The sequence below is a fragment of the Pinus tabuliformis genome, chromosome 2_1 (assembly GCF_031772625.1).
Source record: "Pinus tabuliformis cultivar Carrire ecotype Pingquan chromosome 2_1, CPIR1, whole genome shotgun sequence".
Classification (NCBI taxonomy): Eukaryota; Viridiplantae; Streptophyta; class Pinopsida; order Pinales; family Pinaceae; genus Pinus; species Pinus tabuliformis.
In genome coordinates this window covers 343,056,007-343,073,201 of record NC_142299.1, presented here as the reverse complement: position 1 = coordinate 343,073,201, position 17,195 = coordinate 343,056,007, and the positions used below count along the sequence as shown (strand labels likewise).

General features: G+C 38.3%; 1 protein-coding gene and 1 long non-coding RNA gene across 2 annotated transcripts; both read left to right on the top strand.

Moving 5' to 3' along the window:
* Window positions 1-4,675: 4,675 nt before the first annotated feature.
* On the top strand, window positions 4,676-10,816 carry LOC149200263 (putative GTP diphosphokinase RSH2, chloroplastic). Its single transcript, XM_089400890.1, has 4 exons — window positions 4,676-4,739; window positions 5,027-5,157; window positions 5,473-5,613; window positions 10,703-10,816. Exons 1-4 carry the CDS (start codon window positions 4,676-4,678, stop codon window positions 10,814-10,816), a joined length of 450 nt encoding a protein of 149 aa, XP_089257016.1.
* Window positions 10,817-10,888: 72 nt separating this feature from the next.
* LOC149200262 (uncharacterized) lies at window positions 10,889-16,998 on the top strand. The gene is made up of 5 exons (XR_016253348.1): window positions 10,889-11,002; window positions 11,143-11,224; window positions 11,977-12,293; window positions 12,433-12,513; window positions 16,921-16,998. It is a non-coding gene; the product is annotated as an uncharacterized LOC149200262 (long non-coding RNA).
* Window positions 16,999-17,195: the final 197 nt, after the last annotated feature.

Genomic DNA, 17,195 nt, shown 5'->3' with positions numbered 1-17,195 from the left:
GGCAGCGAGATTGGTTGGGAGTTCTGGTGGATTGGTGGAGAGCCCGGTGAACAACAGTTTTTTGTAGGGAAGATTACTGATCATGGACTTCCGTTGATTTTCCATGGATCGTTGGGACAACTCGAGGATTGCTTTGGCATGGATGAGATCAGGATGATCGAGATTGCTTCATGTGATGGACTAGATATTGGTAGGCTAGAGGCTTCATTGGATCGTGATGTTGCATATCTGAGATTGGAGGGATTTGCGCGAGTGGTATTTGATCCAGGAGTATAAGTGCTTGTAGGACTGAGCTAATGGAGATCATGTAGGCTCAAAGGGAGCAACCCTATGGAGGTTTGGGATCTTCAGGTTCAGATGTGATGAGGCAGAGACACTACTGAGATTTTAGGGTTCATTCTATAGAGTATGTTGCAGTAATGGATGTCAAATGAGCTAGTGTTGTTGATGATATTAATGGAGATTTCCTGATGTGTAAGTAGCTCCCTTGCTAAGAGGGAGTGTTGAGATTTGTAGCTTGGGAGGTACTCCAAACCCTAAGCTTGAGGGTTGTGGAGGAGTTGGCACATAAGTGTGGCTTGTAAGCGTGGAACCCAAGCATGTGGGCTTTCCACTTGAGCTTGTGGGTGTGAATGCATGAGGCTTATTGGACATGTGATGGATGAAGATGATAGAGGACGTTGAGACAAATCCAACGCAATGAAAATCATCAAATTTTGAGTTGTCCTTGTGAAGATATTATTTTTTGAAGTTAATGTATGGGTTTGGTCAAGTTTGGCTAGGTGTTTAGAGACCTTGTGACAAGTTGTCCAGCCCACACATGTGATTTGATGGAGCCCTTGTTTTGTGTATAAATATAAGGTGGAGGATAGTCATTTAACACATCCAAGAAGCCACTTTCATAGTCTACACATCAAGAAAGGCAGCGTGAGTGCGGGCAACTCGAGTGCTGGTAAGGCGAGTGCAGGAACGTGTGAGTGAAGGAACGCGTGAGTGTAGGACAGCGCGTGCACGAACACAAGTGCAGGCAACGCGAGTGAGGGCTGAGCGTGTAACAGACTACACCAGGGTGATGCATAAGTTGCACAGGGCTAGGTATGTATTGTATTGATGTGTTAAGGTTGAATTGATGCTAGTGGATGGTGTCCTAGGAGAGGACAGTTTGGAAGTTTCCCAACGAAAAACCCCTTCTCTGCAGTTCGATCCAATTTGGTCCTTTTATCATCTGGCACGTGACAATAAGCAACGCTGCCGAAAATTCTGAGGTGGCTGACTTCTGGCTTCTTCCCTGTGAAGACACCTTCTGGTGTTTTCTTCCCCAATGCTCTATGAGGTGTCCTATTCTGAATATACACTGTCGTGTTACATGCTTCTGCCCATAGAAATATGGGTAGATCTTGGTCATATAACATAGCCTTTTGCAGCTCCAACAATGGTTCTGTTTTTCCGCTCTGCTACACCATTTTGCTGTAGATTATATGGAGTTGTCCATTCTCTCTTGATGCCTTCCTTCACATAAAAATCTGTGGAGTCTTTATCAATATACTCTCCACCATTATGTGAGCGAAGCACCTTGATCTTCTTCTCGGTCACATTCTCCACGAGAGCTTTAAACTCTCTGAAATGACCGAAGACCTCATCCTTGGTCTTCAAGAAGTAGATCTAGGTTTTCTTGGAATGATCATCAATAAAGTTGACGAAATATTCGCAACCACTGAGAGCTCTAGTAGAGATAGGGCCACAAATATCTGAGTGTATAAGTCTTAACACACCATCAACTCTGATGTCACTCCTTGGAAATGCCGCCTTAGCATACTTCCCAAGTATGCACCCTTTGCACACATCATTGCGTTTGGTTCCAAGTTCAGGAACCCTTGTTACAGTTTCTTTGAGCATCCTAAGTGCTCCATGATGTAGACGTCCCATTCTCCTGTGCCATAATTCATTCAGCTCCTTCCCACTATTACTATTACTGCCTATCAATGCCATTGGAGAATCGATTTGTAATCGATACAACTTGTTACTTTGAACTCCAATCTGTCTTACCTTTTTCTAGCTCGGGTGTTTGACATACACTTTCTTCCCTACGAAGTGAACATCATACCCCTTATCCTGTAACTGAGATACTGAAATCAAGTTCATACCCAATCCTGGCACATGCAATACATCTGAAGCGCTGGTGCTTGCTCCTGACTCCCCTTGAAAATCTATGGTACCTCTCCCTGCTGGAGTACATTTCGTTTTATTTCCCATAGTAATTTGGAAATCCATCTGCTCCTCTTTGTAGTTAGAGAAATATTCTCTAACCCCTGTCATGTGAGCTGAAGCTCCACTGTCTATATACCAGACTCCCTGTGAAGTTGATCCTTCTAAGCAAGCGAATTTGTCTTCCAATCTGAAAGACAAATCTAAAGTCTCCTGAATGTTACTTTTGTCCATGTATATACTGGAGTAATTTTAGTGTGCTATTTCTCTTTTTCTCCTGGCGCGGATTTTGTTCTCCAGCTTGCAACAAAAACTCTCTACGTCCAACCAGGATTCTGCTCAGCGAAAATTTGAGCTGCAATTGCTCCCTATGTCAGCCTTTGCGTAGAGGGCTGGCCCTCTGAAGATTTCAGCCTTCCTTCATTCAACTCTTCTGGGAACTGAAAACTTCCTCCCAAAATGCTGCTGCTCTCTTCTTTCACCTACTACTCACCCCTTGGCTCTATCTTCTCTGCTGAGCTACTGCTATTGAGAAAATTGAATTGCCTAGGCAACTGAGTATCTGCACTGGATGATTTCTCCATCACCACATCGACTTCCTTCTATAATCCACTATTGGAGCACCAACGACCAAGATTAAAACTTAATCAATGGCTAGGATCATTTCTAAATCGATCCGTGTGAGTTTCTAGATGATTCTCACCTTATCTCAATTAATACAGATTAATTAACCGTATTCCCTATGTTTAGACATAGGAAATATTTAAAAAACGGCTAATAATCTAATTGAGTCACTTCTAGGTAGAATTTCCAAAAACAATTTCTGGGTTTTGGAAATCTCATGTAGTCTAGCCTCTCCACAAAATGCTGTGGCTAGAACACATCGGATGCTACAAAAACTAACAAGTATGTGCACATATGAGTGCCACATCCCCAAGAACCAATGACAAGTTGCACCTGAAGAATGGATGTGAGACATAGGGCTAGTAATGTGGGATGGAAGGTGCCAAGAATGGTGTACGGAAAATGGAACATGCTGTCTCAATCATGGCTTTCCAAGTAGTGGCCATCCTATAACCCAAAGGGCGAGGTCCCACTAGACTAGGGTTAACAAGAATATGATCAATGTCTATTAGTCTTCTAGATCACCCCATCATCCATACTAAATGCCCAAAACAAACAAGTATAAGCGCCCGATTGCAAAATGATCAAAGTACCTTTTGAATAGCAACCCACCTTTTGCTAATGCAGGTGGTGAGAGGCACATGGCATATCATCATCCAATGGTGGCTGACAGGGTTGTTTGGCTGACCGGCTAGTTGTCAAATATGGGAGAAAATTTTCCTCCTATGGGGTTACCCATTTTGGTGGGTAACAGAGACCTCCTCTATAAATAGGTGTGCACTTCCTCTCATTTTCACATGGTTGGATTGAGGTAGAAATCCCTTAGCAAATCTGAAATTTCTGAAATTTATCTTGTTTCTTAATTTTGGCTATGGAGGAATAAGTAGAGGATATTTGTTGATGTGGATGGTCTTCTTTTCATGGACAAATATTTGTAAAGCTTTGAATGGATGCATGGTGATCTAAGTAAGCGTTCTTTCTTCATCTTGGTTTGTTTATGGTGATGGTTATTAAATAGTCACCAAAGTGTTGCAACTTGCTGGTATTTTTTTTTATCTCGTTGTCCCTCTTGAACAAACCCTCCATCGAGCTCTTTTGAAAATTAGCTAAGTGTAAGCTCACTCCCTTATCCATCTTTGCAGATTGTAGGATGTGTAGGTCAAACCTCTAAGGGACACGAGTGGGTCTCCCTTAGTCTTTGAACCTAATTCATTCCATTTCTCTTCAAGTGTGTTGATCCTTGACCCCATATGCCCCCAAAAAATATATTGGCAAGCTTAGGCACCGATCTTCTATTCTACATCATCTGTTTCTTTCATAAATCCTTTATTACGTTTTGTTGGGGTTTACTCTCCAAAATCATCTTGTAATTCCTTGATTGTGCATGTTTGGGGATCTTCCCTTTGAACTCAAATATGGAAATTACCTTAAGAACCCTAGAAATCCTATCTTCCACCTTAGACCCTAATTGTTCAATCCTTTGATTGCTGGTAATAGAAGTAGAATCCTTAGGGGTCTCTTGACTTGGTTTGACTGGGCCATTCAATCCCTAAGATCTGGTAGGAGAACCTCCTTGAGCTGGAGGAAAGCTGACTAAAAGTGAGAGGAAGGTTGGAGATGTGACGAAGGCGCTCACTGGAGTACACAGTGGGTCTTACACTTGAGCTTTAGGAATTTATCTCAAGAAGTTACTGTAACATGAGTATAGCACCTATAGGGTACTCATCACCCCCAAGGGCTGAGATATGCTGAAAGTAGGAGGCAATCATTTTCGTAGATTTGGAGGGTCCTTGCAAGGTCTGCAATAGCCTCTGAAAGATGTAAGGCCAAGTGTATTTTTATTGCAATGGGATCACATACTAAGTGTAACATTCTAGTATTCAATATTGTGATGAATGAGTTGTTTTTGGGTATTTTGAACAAATTTACAGTTTGAAGGCTGCCAAAAATTGACAGAATAACTTATTTGCTAGTTCTCCTTATTAATCCATTTTAAATTGTGGAAAACTACTTATCACATTTCCATTGGCAGATTCTGTTGAATTGGATGGAGTTGACATCACAGACTATGGAATTTTCAATGAGGCCAAGGTAATCATATATTGAGATAACACCCTTATTTAAAGTTTAAATAACCCATCTTACTTTTCGCTTGTGTGGTTGAAGTCTTGACTGTTTTCGATTGTTGTTTTTGCAGGTGCAAAAAGCAGTTACATTCGCAAGAAAAGCACATACTGGTTAGATGAGGAAAACAGGGGATGCATATTTGACTCACTATCTCCATACCAACAAAATTCTAGCTGCACTAGCCCCTCTAGTGGCCAAAGGGTATGATGAGCATAAAATTATATCTTTGAACTATGCATTTGTAGCCTAGAACCATGTAGCTTTTTGCAACAGAATTCTCAGTCAACCCATATACACACAATGTGTGTGTATGTGTATCTACACACACATATAATCTAAAAGCATTGGCCGTGGAAATTTCTGGAATATACACAAGCTCTTTAAATGCTCTATTTATAATTGGTTCACTTTTGCATCATAGCATGAACTGTTTGTAAGCCATCAACTGTATAGTTGCACAATTGTACTTTATTCATGATTGGTGTACTTTTGTAACATAGCATGAATTGTTTGTAGGCTGTGAATACTATAGTGGCAGGTATACTTCATGATGTCATAGATGATGCTGGAGAAAACTTGAGAAATATAGAACAAGAATTTGGAGACGATGTTGCAAGCCTGGTTGATGGTGTCTCAAAGTTAAGCTACATCAAACAGGTAATATTGTACAAAGTAGCTGCTTATATTCCCCACTTTTTGTATCCAAAATTAACTTTTTTTTTTTATATCTAGGGTAGAATGCTTCCAAGGTGTCTCTTCCATGCTCCATGTTTTCCTATAAGGTCACAGTGAAGAAAGTTATTTAAAACTTCTATTTTTTTCAACTAGCTTTAATTCACGTATTCCAATTAGATAAATTACTTGTCAACATGCCTTAGGTCAATGAATTTCCTTTTTGTACATTTCAATGATCTCTGTGTGATCATTTTGTTCTGTTTGTTCAATTTATTCTTGAATTGAGAATGCATTTGTCTGCCTTTCTGAGTCTTCCAAAATTGCCAGAGGACTTAAGCTACTGATCCCTCCGTTGTAAAAATCCACTAGAGTAAATGAAGCCATTGTACGACACATAGATTAGGTATGTGGTGCTACTGATGTATTCACAAATTCTATGCAGCCACAAAGATGTTCTGGCTTTAAATGCTGGAAGGACAATTGTGTTCTATCTGTTCTTTAAGGCCTTGCTGCTAGATATCACATATGGTTGCAGTCTAGACTGACAGATAATATGATCCAAATTGTGTTGGTGTTTTTATAGTTACAGATAATGAGCAGGACACTCAAAACAACTCTAGCTGTATCATTGGGTTACAAATTACAATTGACACAACAACGTAGAGTCATACTTTTCTAGGACATTTGTTTTTCTATATTACGTGACTTGCGATGAGACTAGTTTGTACATTTTAGATACTCTACTTTAGACCAATGATGGTCATGTTTTCTGCAGGCCACTATCATTGTTTGGATTCGTATGTACAATCCAATCCTGTTATCACAAGGAAATTCCTGGCTGCAAAATATAGTGGAGTCCAGATAACTATAAGAAACAAGCCACTGTCACCTTGCTGGATTCTTTTCACTTCAAAGTTAGGGCATGCTAGCTTTAGGGATATCCTTAGATGATATAAAATGTCAACTTCAAGTCATTAATGATTAGTAGTACCTGAAATAGATAAGTAAAGCTGTTGTTGTGTGTAAATATCTGAGAGTAAATTGTGTGGGCAGAGGGTAGAAAACACTTGAAAAATGACAAAAACACATGGTAAACTATGCAGGAAAATATAAATCTAAACTAGGTACTTAGACTAATGAAAAACAACTCTGAAAATTGTACACACTGTCTAAAGATGAACAACAAGCTGTTCTACTCTGGTTTATGTAAGGATTCACTAATTAATTGTTGTTTTTGTATTTAGAAGTTTTCCTATGCACACAGAGAGAGGAAGGGGTATAACTCCTTTCTCTTTCTGCAATAAATGTAAAATATCAGCAAGTTAAGCTTGCTGCTTTTTTGGAAAGAAAACTAAAGAAAATGTTTGTTTTGTATGATGAAAGTAACCAAGTATTTGACCGATGCCTTGCATCACGAGTGGGGAAAACAAAATATATTTGATTCCTACTACTCAATTACCTATTAAGCATGCAGAAAAAACAAGAGTCTCAAGAATAATATAATTTCTTACACAATTGAACACAAGTAATGGTTGCCAAGAAAGTAGATGATAGATATTTAGGAAGAAAGTATGAATGATATTTGAAAGTGATTGGTGTGTTCTTACTTGTCAAGGAATGATATTTTAGTGAAGTACCTAAAATGTACAAACTAGTCTCATCACAAGTCATTCAACAGTAAAGTATGATGATATTTTGAAAGTGATTGGTGCATGCCAAGAAATTAGGAAGAATCTTTGACAAATAAGAACACAACAATCACTTTCAAATATACTGGGGAAGCCAATATTTTTCATTTTCTCCACATCATATGGGATAAAAAAAATCACAATAATGACTACAAAGTTATTCAACCAACACATGCACTCTATTGTAATAGAGTGCGATTGAGAGAGAGCAGTAGAGTGCAACCAACAACCTCCTATTAGGTCCACCTTATCTCTTGACACAATAAGAGTGTAAGGAGGTATGTTTCAGTTCATTTATACTGGAAACATCCCCTCCCATAGATGCCATCCCTTAAGATATAGAACAATAACAAACTAGAACTCCGTCTTATTCATAGGCATCTTGTGATGACTTACAAGTAACAACAACATTAAATATTGTATAGAATTTCATATAGCTTTCTCGAAGTGTCACTACTAGGCTATACTTGCCAAGTCACAAGACTTGACTTGGGATGAGACTTGTATATATTGGAGAGCCAAATTGTCTTGAGATTCACTGAAGACTCATGAGTCAACTAGACAGACTCTACACCATGGAAAATAAAAAAAATATAGATTCCGAAGAAAGTAAATAAATATTTTAGATTATACATGAGAAACTACACTATGCTCATTGTAATGCAAACACACCGATATAATGCAAAAATAACATATCTTATCTCCTGACGATCTTTTTCATTTTAACTTTTCTTTTTCTTTCTTTGTGTATATCTTATGCTTTTCCATTATTTTAGTGGCATCAACCTCTAGGGCAATGATTTTCGGCCCTACTCGAGGATGCAAATAAGAGAGTGCCAAATCCAAATGAACCAATGACAATTAACTTGATAATAGAGATGATATCAAGAACAATAATGTGACATGGAAAGTATTAAGTATGGTAAAGGGGAATGGGCACACTACTTCAATTCAGGTCTTCGATGTAGTGCCCCTCCTTTAACCCTAAGGCCTTAGGATATATCCTAGTGGACTAAATTACATGTTTATCCATACTAAATGCACAAAACGTTAAGTAAAAGTACTCAATTGCAAAATGTCCAAATTATTTGTTGAGTGGTACCCACCTTCATCTAAGAGGAATTGTTGATGGTGAGAGGTGTATGACTGGCGCAGATGGTCTAGGAACTGGCATATCGTCATCAATAAGTAAATGCGTAGGGTTGTTGGTTTGTTGGTTTCCCATGATAGGAGAAATGTTTTTCTCCTATGGGGTTACCCATTTTAATGGGTAATAAGAACCTCTCATTCGGAGACTCTTGTAGCCAGTTCCCCTTCCTTATCCCTTGGTAGTAGGTCAAAAGGAGCCATTCCTCCTGGAAGGAGAAGAACTAATTGTAGGACCACTGCCTCTTTGTTTACCCCCATAATTTCCCCTTCCCCTATAGTAACGAACCTCTTTGTTTGTTCTCCTACCTCAACCATAACAACCACGCCATTGCTTAATGTGGCATTCAAGTCCTTGGATGTTTGTGACTTCCTAGATGCTCATCATAAGTTGCCTGAAAAGTATGATGAATGGTTGCCTAAGTTCAATGGGATTGATGCATTCACAACTGAGAAACATATGCGTGAGTTTTACTAATGTGTTGGTGGAAGGCTAATTGAAGAATGGGATATAGTCACGATGTTGTTTACATTATCCTTGAAAGGAAATGCTAGAGATTGGTACCTAGATTTTCTTGCCAGAAGCCTTAAGAACCGAACCACTTTGTGAAGCATTTAACAAGATATGGGTCACAATGAAGGAAGGCATGCAACTCTTGGCTAAGTTCTAGGAAGCCAAGAAAACCAATAATTAAAGTGTTAAGGATTGCACTTAAAGGTTCGATAAATTGCTCAAATAAGTGCCTAACTTGTATAAACCTATTGATCAAACTACCATTGCCTTGTACATGGATGATTTTCTTGACACATATCCTATGCATTAAAGGATAAAGACTCTTAAACCCTTGAGCAAGCCAAGGCTTTTGTTGTAAATATAGAATGTAATCTGACCTTATCTAAGAGTGATTTTCATTCGTATTTGAAGCCAAAGTGGAGCTCAATTCTAAGATGAGTACCCAGGTTGATCCCACATTGCTAGTCATTGCCAAAATTTTTGATAAGATTACCAATGAGTTGATGCAAGGGAAACTAAGGCTATGATGAATAAGTTAACAATCCTAGTTAGGGAAAGAGGGTCCTATTACACACCAAAATGGATAGCTCCATAGAAGAAAACTTTTCTCCTACATTTGAAAGCCAGCCAGCCTCTGGGTAAGGCGAGACAACCAAATTACAATCAAGGTCTATCAATCTTCCAAATCACCTCGTTATCCATACTAAATGCCCAAAACAAACAAGTATAAACACCTGATTGCAAAATGATCAAAGTATCTTCTGAATAGCAACCCAGCTTCATCCAACTGTTAATGTCGGATGGTGAGAAGCATATGGCTGATGCAAATGGAAGAGGCAAAGGGCATATCATCGTCTAATGGTGGCTGGCAGGGGTTGCAGGCCATCTGAAAGACCGATTGGTTGTCCAATGTAGGAGGAAATGTTGGAAAATGGTAGATTCGGTCGGTATTTTCATTAATAAAATCAAAAGAGAAAACATGAATTTATATTTACTACATAATTATCCAAGTCAACCCTCTTAGATCGAGTCGGCTTGGCTCTTGGAAGGCACCCATCCGACCCCTATTGGAGACTATATATATGTGATCACTCCTCCACCAAAAGGCATTGCGAATCATCTCATTGTCTCTATGATATGCGAAGATTTGCCTCTGTGATATACTAAGTTTTGTGGTCTATACTGATGCGGAGTCTGTGGTCTATAATCATGCGAAGTTTGTTCTAGAAGGATGAGCAAGCACGCATACTTGTCGTTCAACCATTCAACCATTGTGCTAATAGACAACACCATTGCCTTGTGGCACCTAGGATTTTGGTTGTTGAATATGTTTAAATATGCTTAGATCCCTCTTACAAAATAATTATTTCTCTTATGATAACATTGATTGCATTATTCCTAGTAAAATTACATCTAGTTTAGAAAACTTATATATTTTGAGTTATAGAGTGAAATATAAATGCAGTGAAATTAAGTTGGATAACAAGTTCATGCCTTCAACTCTCTAGTTTAGCTTTTATTAGAATTCTAATAGTTTGTTGTGTATCTATTGCAAATGGTTGATTCTGGTGAGCACAAATACGTGAAATACAATATGGATTATCCCCCTTTATATAACAAAACTCAAAGACATGTATGTTTCATATTATGATTGATTATTACATTCAACTCTCTCCTTTAACTTGTATAATGATTCTAATATCTTATTATGTATTTGATGTAGATGGCTTGTTCTGGTGAGAGCACGAGTAAGTGTAATACACAATGGAGTAAGTGTCTGTATTTTAACCTTATTCATCCATTTTTTTTCATTGGAGGAGAGGACACTGCAACATAGAAAAGGCGCAAGGGGCGAGTTTGCAATTTTTGTTTGTTGCTGTCTACATGTTTTGTTTTTGTTGAACTGGAGAATCAGAATGCTTTGTGTTGTACTTGTTTTTTCATTGCTTGTAGTTTGGTCCCGATTTCATTTGCAGGGAGAGAATGAAAGAGATGAGATAGAGGTTATTATTCATAAATGAAGGTGAATCACCTTAATGATACACAATGAACTACATTAACAATTATCTTTTGCTCATTCGTGATCCCATTTGCTTTCTTTTCAATTTATTATATGTTTTATATGTGGTATCATACTTAACTATATTGATCTGCTTTGTGTAGTGAACAACAACAGTTGTAAAGTTTATGAAGGTCAAGTGGCGAAGATACCATAGACATGCTACAAACATAATGCAAACGTTCGGTGAGCCATATTTTTTCATACATAATAATTATTGTGCTTTAATCCACCAAAATATTTATTGTTTGCACAACAATTGATTCTTTTGTCATGGCTTCAAGGTACCCTTCAACCAATAAACCATCATGCTAACACAAAACACTACGGCCTTGTGGACCGTAGTATTTGGGGTGTTCAATATGTTTATATATGCCTAGATTCCTTTTCTAAAAAATTTACTTCTTATGAAAACATTGTTTGTATTATTCGTAGTAGAAGTACATCTAGTTTAGAAAATTTAGATCTTTTTGAGATAAGGTGGGGAATATAACTAGACTTGCACTAGGTTACATGAGAATTTCTTCCTTCAAAATATCTAGTTAAACATTTATTAGAAATCAAATACTTTTTTGTGTATCTATTGTAGATGGCTTCTTCCAGTGAACATGAATACATGAAATACAAAATGGACTCTCCACTTCTATATAATAATCTCAAAGAAAGGTGTGCTTGTTATTACGATTAATTATTGCGTTTGACTCTCTAGTTTAATTTATATAACAATTATAATATCTAATTTTGTACTTGTTGGAGAAGGTTTGTTCTAATAAGCACAAGCAAGTGGAATATAAAAGAGAGTGTCCATCATTATAAAACAAACTCTAGGGGAGTTGTGTTTCCTATTATGAATAATTATTTATTTTGAAATATACTTACCATTACTATTTGTGTGTATTTTAACCTTATTCAACCCATGTTTTTTCCTTTGAACACAGGAGAGCACATTCGAGGAGATATTATGTGCAGAAGGGATGTTTGCAATTCTTTCTTTGTTCTTTTCTGGATGTTTTGTTGAGTTAGTTTGAGCATGGCCATGCTTTGTGTTGTACTCATTTTCCTTTGTTTTTCTTTGGTTTTTTTCTCGGTTTTTGTAGTTTCGTTTTGGTTTCGTTTGTTGGATGTGTTTTACTTGCTTTCCTTTGCTTTTTTTTTCATGTTTTTTGTAGTTTGGCCTTGGTTTCATTTGTTAGAGGTGGAAAAAGAAACAAAGGAAGCAAACAAAGAAAATTGAGGTTATTGTTCATAAATGAAGGTGAGTCAAATAACTATATGTAGTACACTTCAGTTAAAAGTATATTTTGCTAATTTGTGACCCCATTTGTTTGCAATTAAATTTATTATCTGTTTTATCTATGCACTTTTACTCACGTATATCGATCTTCTTTATATAGTGAACAATTGCAATTGTACAGTCTACAAAGGTCAAGTGGTGAAGATGCACAAGACATTCTACAAACATGGCAACTTAATGGGTGAGGCATACTTTTCTCCTACAAAATACTAGTGTCTTGTAATACACAAAAATGTTATTTGTTTGCACTATGATTTATCATTTTGTCATGGTTTCAAGGTAGTATGATCTTATTCATGGGTGTGAGATTCAAGATTTTTCCCTAGAACATTGATATGAAAGAAATGAAAAATTTATACTAGGGTTCAGATGTTCAGGGCTTATTGTTCATGATTGTCGCTACTATAATATTCGTGACGGGAGGGAAGGTATGTGCATGGTTAATTTATCGCTCTGTATCTCTGTTATTTAAGCTTCTGTGGTATATTTATGATCTCATATATAATAGTACTTTGTGGAGTGACTGATTACAATTGTAGTGTCTGGGAGGGTCAAATGGAGAAGATACCTTAGGCAAGAGCACAACGAATGAGTGACTTATGTTGTTTTCCAACACAATAATGTTATTATTGTTCACTTGGTTGATGTTTTATCCTTCTAGTATGGTTCTTAGGTAGTAGCACACAATTAGTGTTTTGACATATACATCAAAAGTTATGTTTAAATTTATATGCTTTCTTACTGCATATCACATGCACACCCCCACAATACGTGCCTGTTGCCACACAATCTCGCAGAGGCCCTAGGAGGGGTGTCCAAGGGACAACCTCTAGACCAAATGACAATAATGGGACAAAGACCCACTGTCACCTTAGTCAGTGTCGCTTGCGCTTTATGGACTTTCACCAATGGGAGGAGTCTTGATATAAAGGAAATCACTTGAATGATAGGGTCAATGGCAAGGTATGATGTGATTTCCAAGCCCCATTCAAAGGAGACACTCAAATAATAGGTCAGTGCTTGAAAAAGATTAATGGTTCTCCAAGAAAGGCTTATGAGGAGACCTAGACCTAAGGGAAGATGTTATTCAATTGCAAGGGATACTCCTAGACCTAAGGCTTCCTAAGGAGGCAAGAGCTCTCTAAGGGCTTGGTAGGATGATTAACACATAAGGCTTAGAAACCAATATAGAGACCTAGGAGAATCCAAGCGAGGCCTAGGGCGAATGGATGATCTTCGATGAGATATCTAGTTCAAGCAAGGATAAGAAAGGCTGAAAGAATGATTAACTTCCTTTGAGTTTTCAAGAGCAGGTGACCTTTGGAACGCCGCTAACCAAAGAAGTTTAAGGGTAGAATTGCCATTGGAGCTAGGACTTGAGGTTTCTCTCAAACTAGCCACAAGAATTGCTTCAAGTTTTGTGGGCAACGAGAGGAAGCCACAATGCAATAGCCTACCAACTCGCTCCTCAAGGTGACCTCTCTTATGTAATTCGCGCTAGGCCCTAGTTTACCTTCTCTGGTTAGGGCAAAAATTTGAAAAGGTGAGAGAAAGAGGTTTGAGGTTGATCACCTAGGAATGAGACCCATTGCCTTGTCAATTGGGAGAAATGGAGTCAAGGTTTCCTTTGATTTAAGGTCTTTGCTCTATCAAGGAGACCTACGTAGCTCTTTGCTAACCCTAAGAAGCAACAACTCGGCTACAATAGGTATTTATACTTCTTGGGAAGGATTGATGGGAATTCGAGGATGCAATATGCAACACAAGCCTCTAGGAACATTCATTCACATCATCTATGAGTAATGCATGCAATACTTCAATAATCTCAGCGTTTTTCATGAATTCGCATTAAAGTAGGGCACATACAAGATCATGACTATATATTCCATATATTAGACATGTAACAATGTAAAATATAACATCAAAATAACACTTGCAAGATAATGCGAGTATATCCATCCATCAAACTTGCAAATAAAAGCTCCAAGACAAGATAGCAAAAATCCCAAACATTAAAATGCATCAATAATATCCAATTTTGTCCATCAATTGCAAGTCCGAATTCTTTTACAAGAGAAAATCTCAATCCAAATTAAGATGATTTGCAAAATGAGGTTCTCCGTTAGTTTATATGAGCCTCTCACAAGTTTGAATGGACTAATTAGCCTAATGAATCCCCTAAAAATGTTTTAATGTGCAAAGTAACAATAACTTTGGTGACAAGCCCACCAAATAGCTCATATGTGTGAAATAAGCCTTCCTAATGAGGCCAAAATGATAAAATAATGGTGCAAAGGTCCATTGGAAGGCCTAGATGAGTCGTCAATGTGCCATGAAAAAGAGGAGGAAAGCCTTCCTAATGAGGAAAAAATGATAAAATAATGGCACAAAGTGTCGTTGGAGGGCCTAGATGAGTCCTTAATGTGCCATGACAAGGAGGAGGGCTCCAAAATGATGATCAATGGGATGACCCCTTGATTTCCAAGCAAAACATCTTGTGGTACTTGAAGGTGCCTCTTGGGCACAAGAAATGACCTCATGGGTCTCCAACTCGATCAAACTTGTTAATGCTCCATCAATAAGGGCTATAATGATGACATGTTCCCTTTCTTGTCTCTTTAGATGAGACAAAACCCCATCTGGGCCTTGGATCAATTGCCCATTGTTAGGTGCAAATGTGTGGCCGACTAGGCAAGATGGTCCAAGTGCATCAACATCTCTATATGATTGGGGCACAAACTAGCAATGTGTGGCATTGAAGAAGCCCATGGCGTGGAAATCAATGCTTTGTTCTAGTGGAGGCCCACGACTCTCAATGCTCACCCTACAAGTGCCATTATGACCTTGTGGAGGACTTAGAACACCATATAGGGAGACGAACTCGAAATGGATGCCCACCTACAATCATGTCTAAGATCCAATGTGTATCCTCACCTTTTAGTACAACAATCCATTAGTGCAATTGAGTAAATAAGCTTGTTAATCAAGGGCAAAACTGGACACTTCATGGTGGCATGCCTTCCAAATGAGCTTTAGAGTGTACACGTGTTAACAAACTCAACAAGAGAGGTTAATAAGGGACTCTATTAAGTAGTTTCACGGTACTTTCACCTCTAAGGAAGTAACAACTCCATGGTGCATCCATCAAATGGCAGGTGTCATATGAAATGATGGTGGAATGGAGTGGGGCAACAAGGAAGGCTCCAAGCCACATGCCACGGTACGAGGGTAGCTATAACGAGGGAAGCCAACACATTGGGTGCATAGATGTAGGAGGGAGAAATCATGGTATATGAATTACCCCGACGTTTGTTTTTCCACCCTTTTTCATATGGCTTTTTCCTTTTATTGGTTTTACTTTTCTATTAACTGCTCGGAGCTCCCTAGGATGAGACCACATTGTGTATGATAAAGAAGTGAATACCCCCTTAAGGTTGGGAAGTTCATCGCGCACAAGGGGTTGGGACAATCATGGGTTCCTTAATGATGGAGGGGCACACATAGGGGCCCTAGTAACCAAGGTGATGGCCATAATGATAAGGGGTAGAGCTCATGTTTAGCTTTTGCCCACGCACTAAATTTTATGTCAAGACGATCTTTTGCATTTTGTGGTACATTTCCTGTTATAACTGGCCAACATATACTTTTAACATTCCTTTTAGTTGCATCAACCTTCGGGACATCATTCAAGTCCCGACCGAAAGTGTGGACAAGGGGAGGGGAGGCTAGCATCATGTGGGCCCGGATGGGAAAAGTGTAAAAAGGGTTTATAATGCACCGAGGGGAGTGATATATGTGGTATCGGGAAAACAGTCTATGCAACCAAAAGCGGGGTTTCCCATGTAGTGCCACTCCTAAAGGTAATAGGCAATAGAGGCGATCCCACGAGTCTAGGATACAAGATTAACCAACAAATTGGGACAAGGGAACAAGAGTATAATCCAAGCCCATTCTTTTCGCCGAATCACCCCATTAATCCATGTTGAAATGTGTCCAAGAAAATCAAGCATAAACACCCAATTACATAATGAAGAGCCATACCTTAGAGGTTGCATGGCCCACCTTCAAACATACGATCAGAATTGATGGGCGAGGGCACATAGTGGCTGGCTTAGGTGGCGGAGAATTTTGGCACATCGAGCTATCCGGTGGCTGCAAGAGGCTGCTAGTTGCAACTTGAAGACAAATCAAGGAGAAAAATTCTCCTATAGGGGTCACCCACTGGAAGTGGGTAACAGTGCCCTAGAGAGGAGGATGGTAAGGCCGAGCAAGCAAGCATATTTGTTTTTAAACCATTCAACCATTGTGCTAATAGACAACAGTATTGTCTTGTGGCACCTACGATTTTCGTTGTTGAATATGTTTAAATATGCTTAGAGCCCTCTTACAAAAATAATTATTTCTCTTATGGTAACATTGATTGCATTATTCCTAGTGGAATTACATCTAGTTTAGAAAATTTATATATTTTTAGATATAACATGGAATATAAATATAGTGGAATTAATTTGGATAACAAGTTCATGCTTTCAACTCTCTAGTTTAACTTTTATTAGAATTCTAATATTTTATTGTGTATCTATTGTAGATGGTTGATTGTGATGAGCACAAATACGTGAAATACAATATGGATTATCCCCCTTTATATAACGAAACTCAAAGACAGGTATGTTTCATATTATGGTTGATTATTACATTCAACTCTCTAGTTTAACTTATATAATGATTCTGATACCTCATTATGTATTTGTTGTAGATGGCTTGTTCTGGTGAGCACGAGCAATTGGAATACAAAAATGGAGTGTTTATCGTTATGTAACAAAATCTAGAGGAGGTATGTTTCCTATTATGAATAATTATTGG

Coding starts and splice junctions, on each gene's coding strand:
- LOC149200263 (XM_089400890.1), top strand. CDS start 4,676: ATGGGATCACATACTAAGTGTAACATTCTAGTATTCAATATTGTGATG. Junction 5,158..5,472: donor GCCCCTCTAGTGGCCAAAGG/GTATGATGAGCA, acceptor AATTGTTTGTAG/GCTGTGAATACTATAGTGGC. Junction 5,614..10,702: donor AGTTAAGCTACATCAAACAG/GTAATATTGTAC, acceptor TATTTGATGTAG/ATGGCTTGTTCTGGTGAGAG.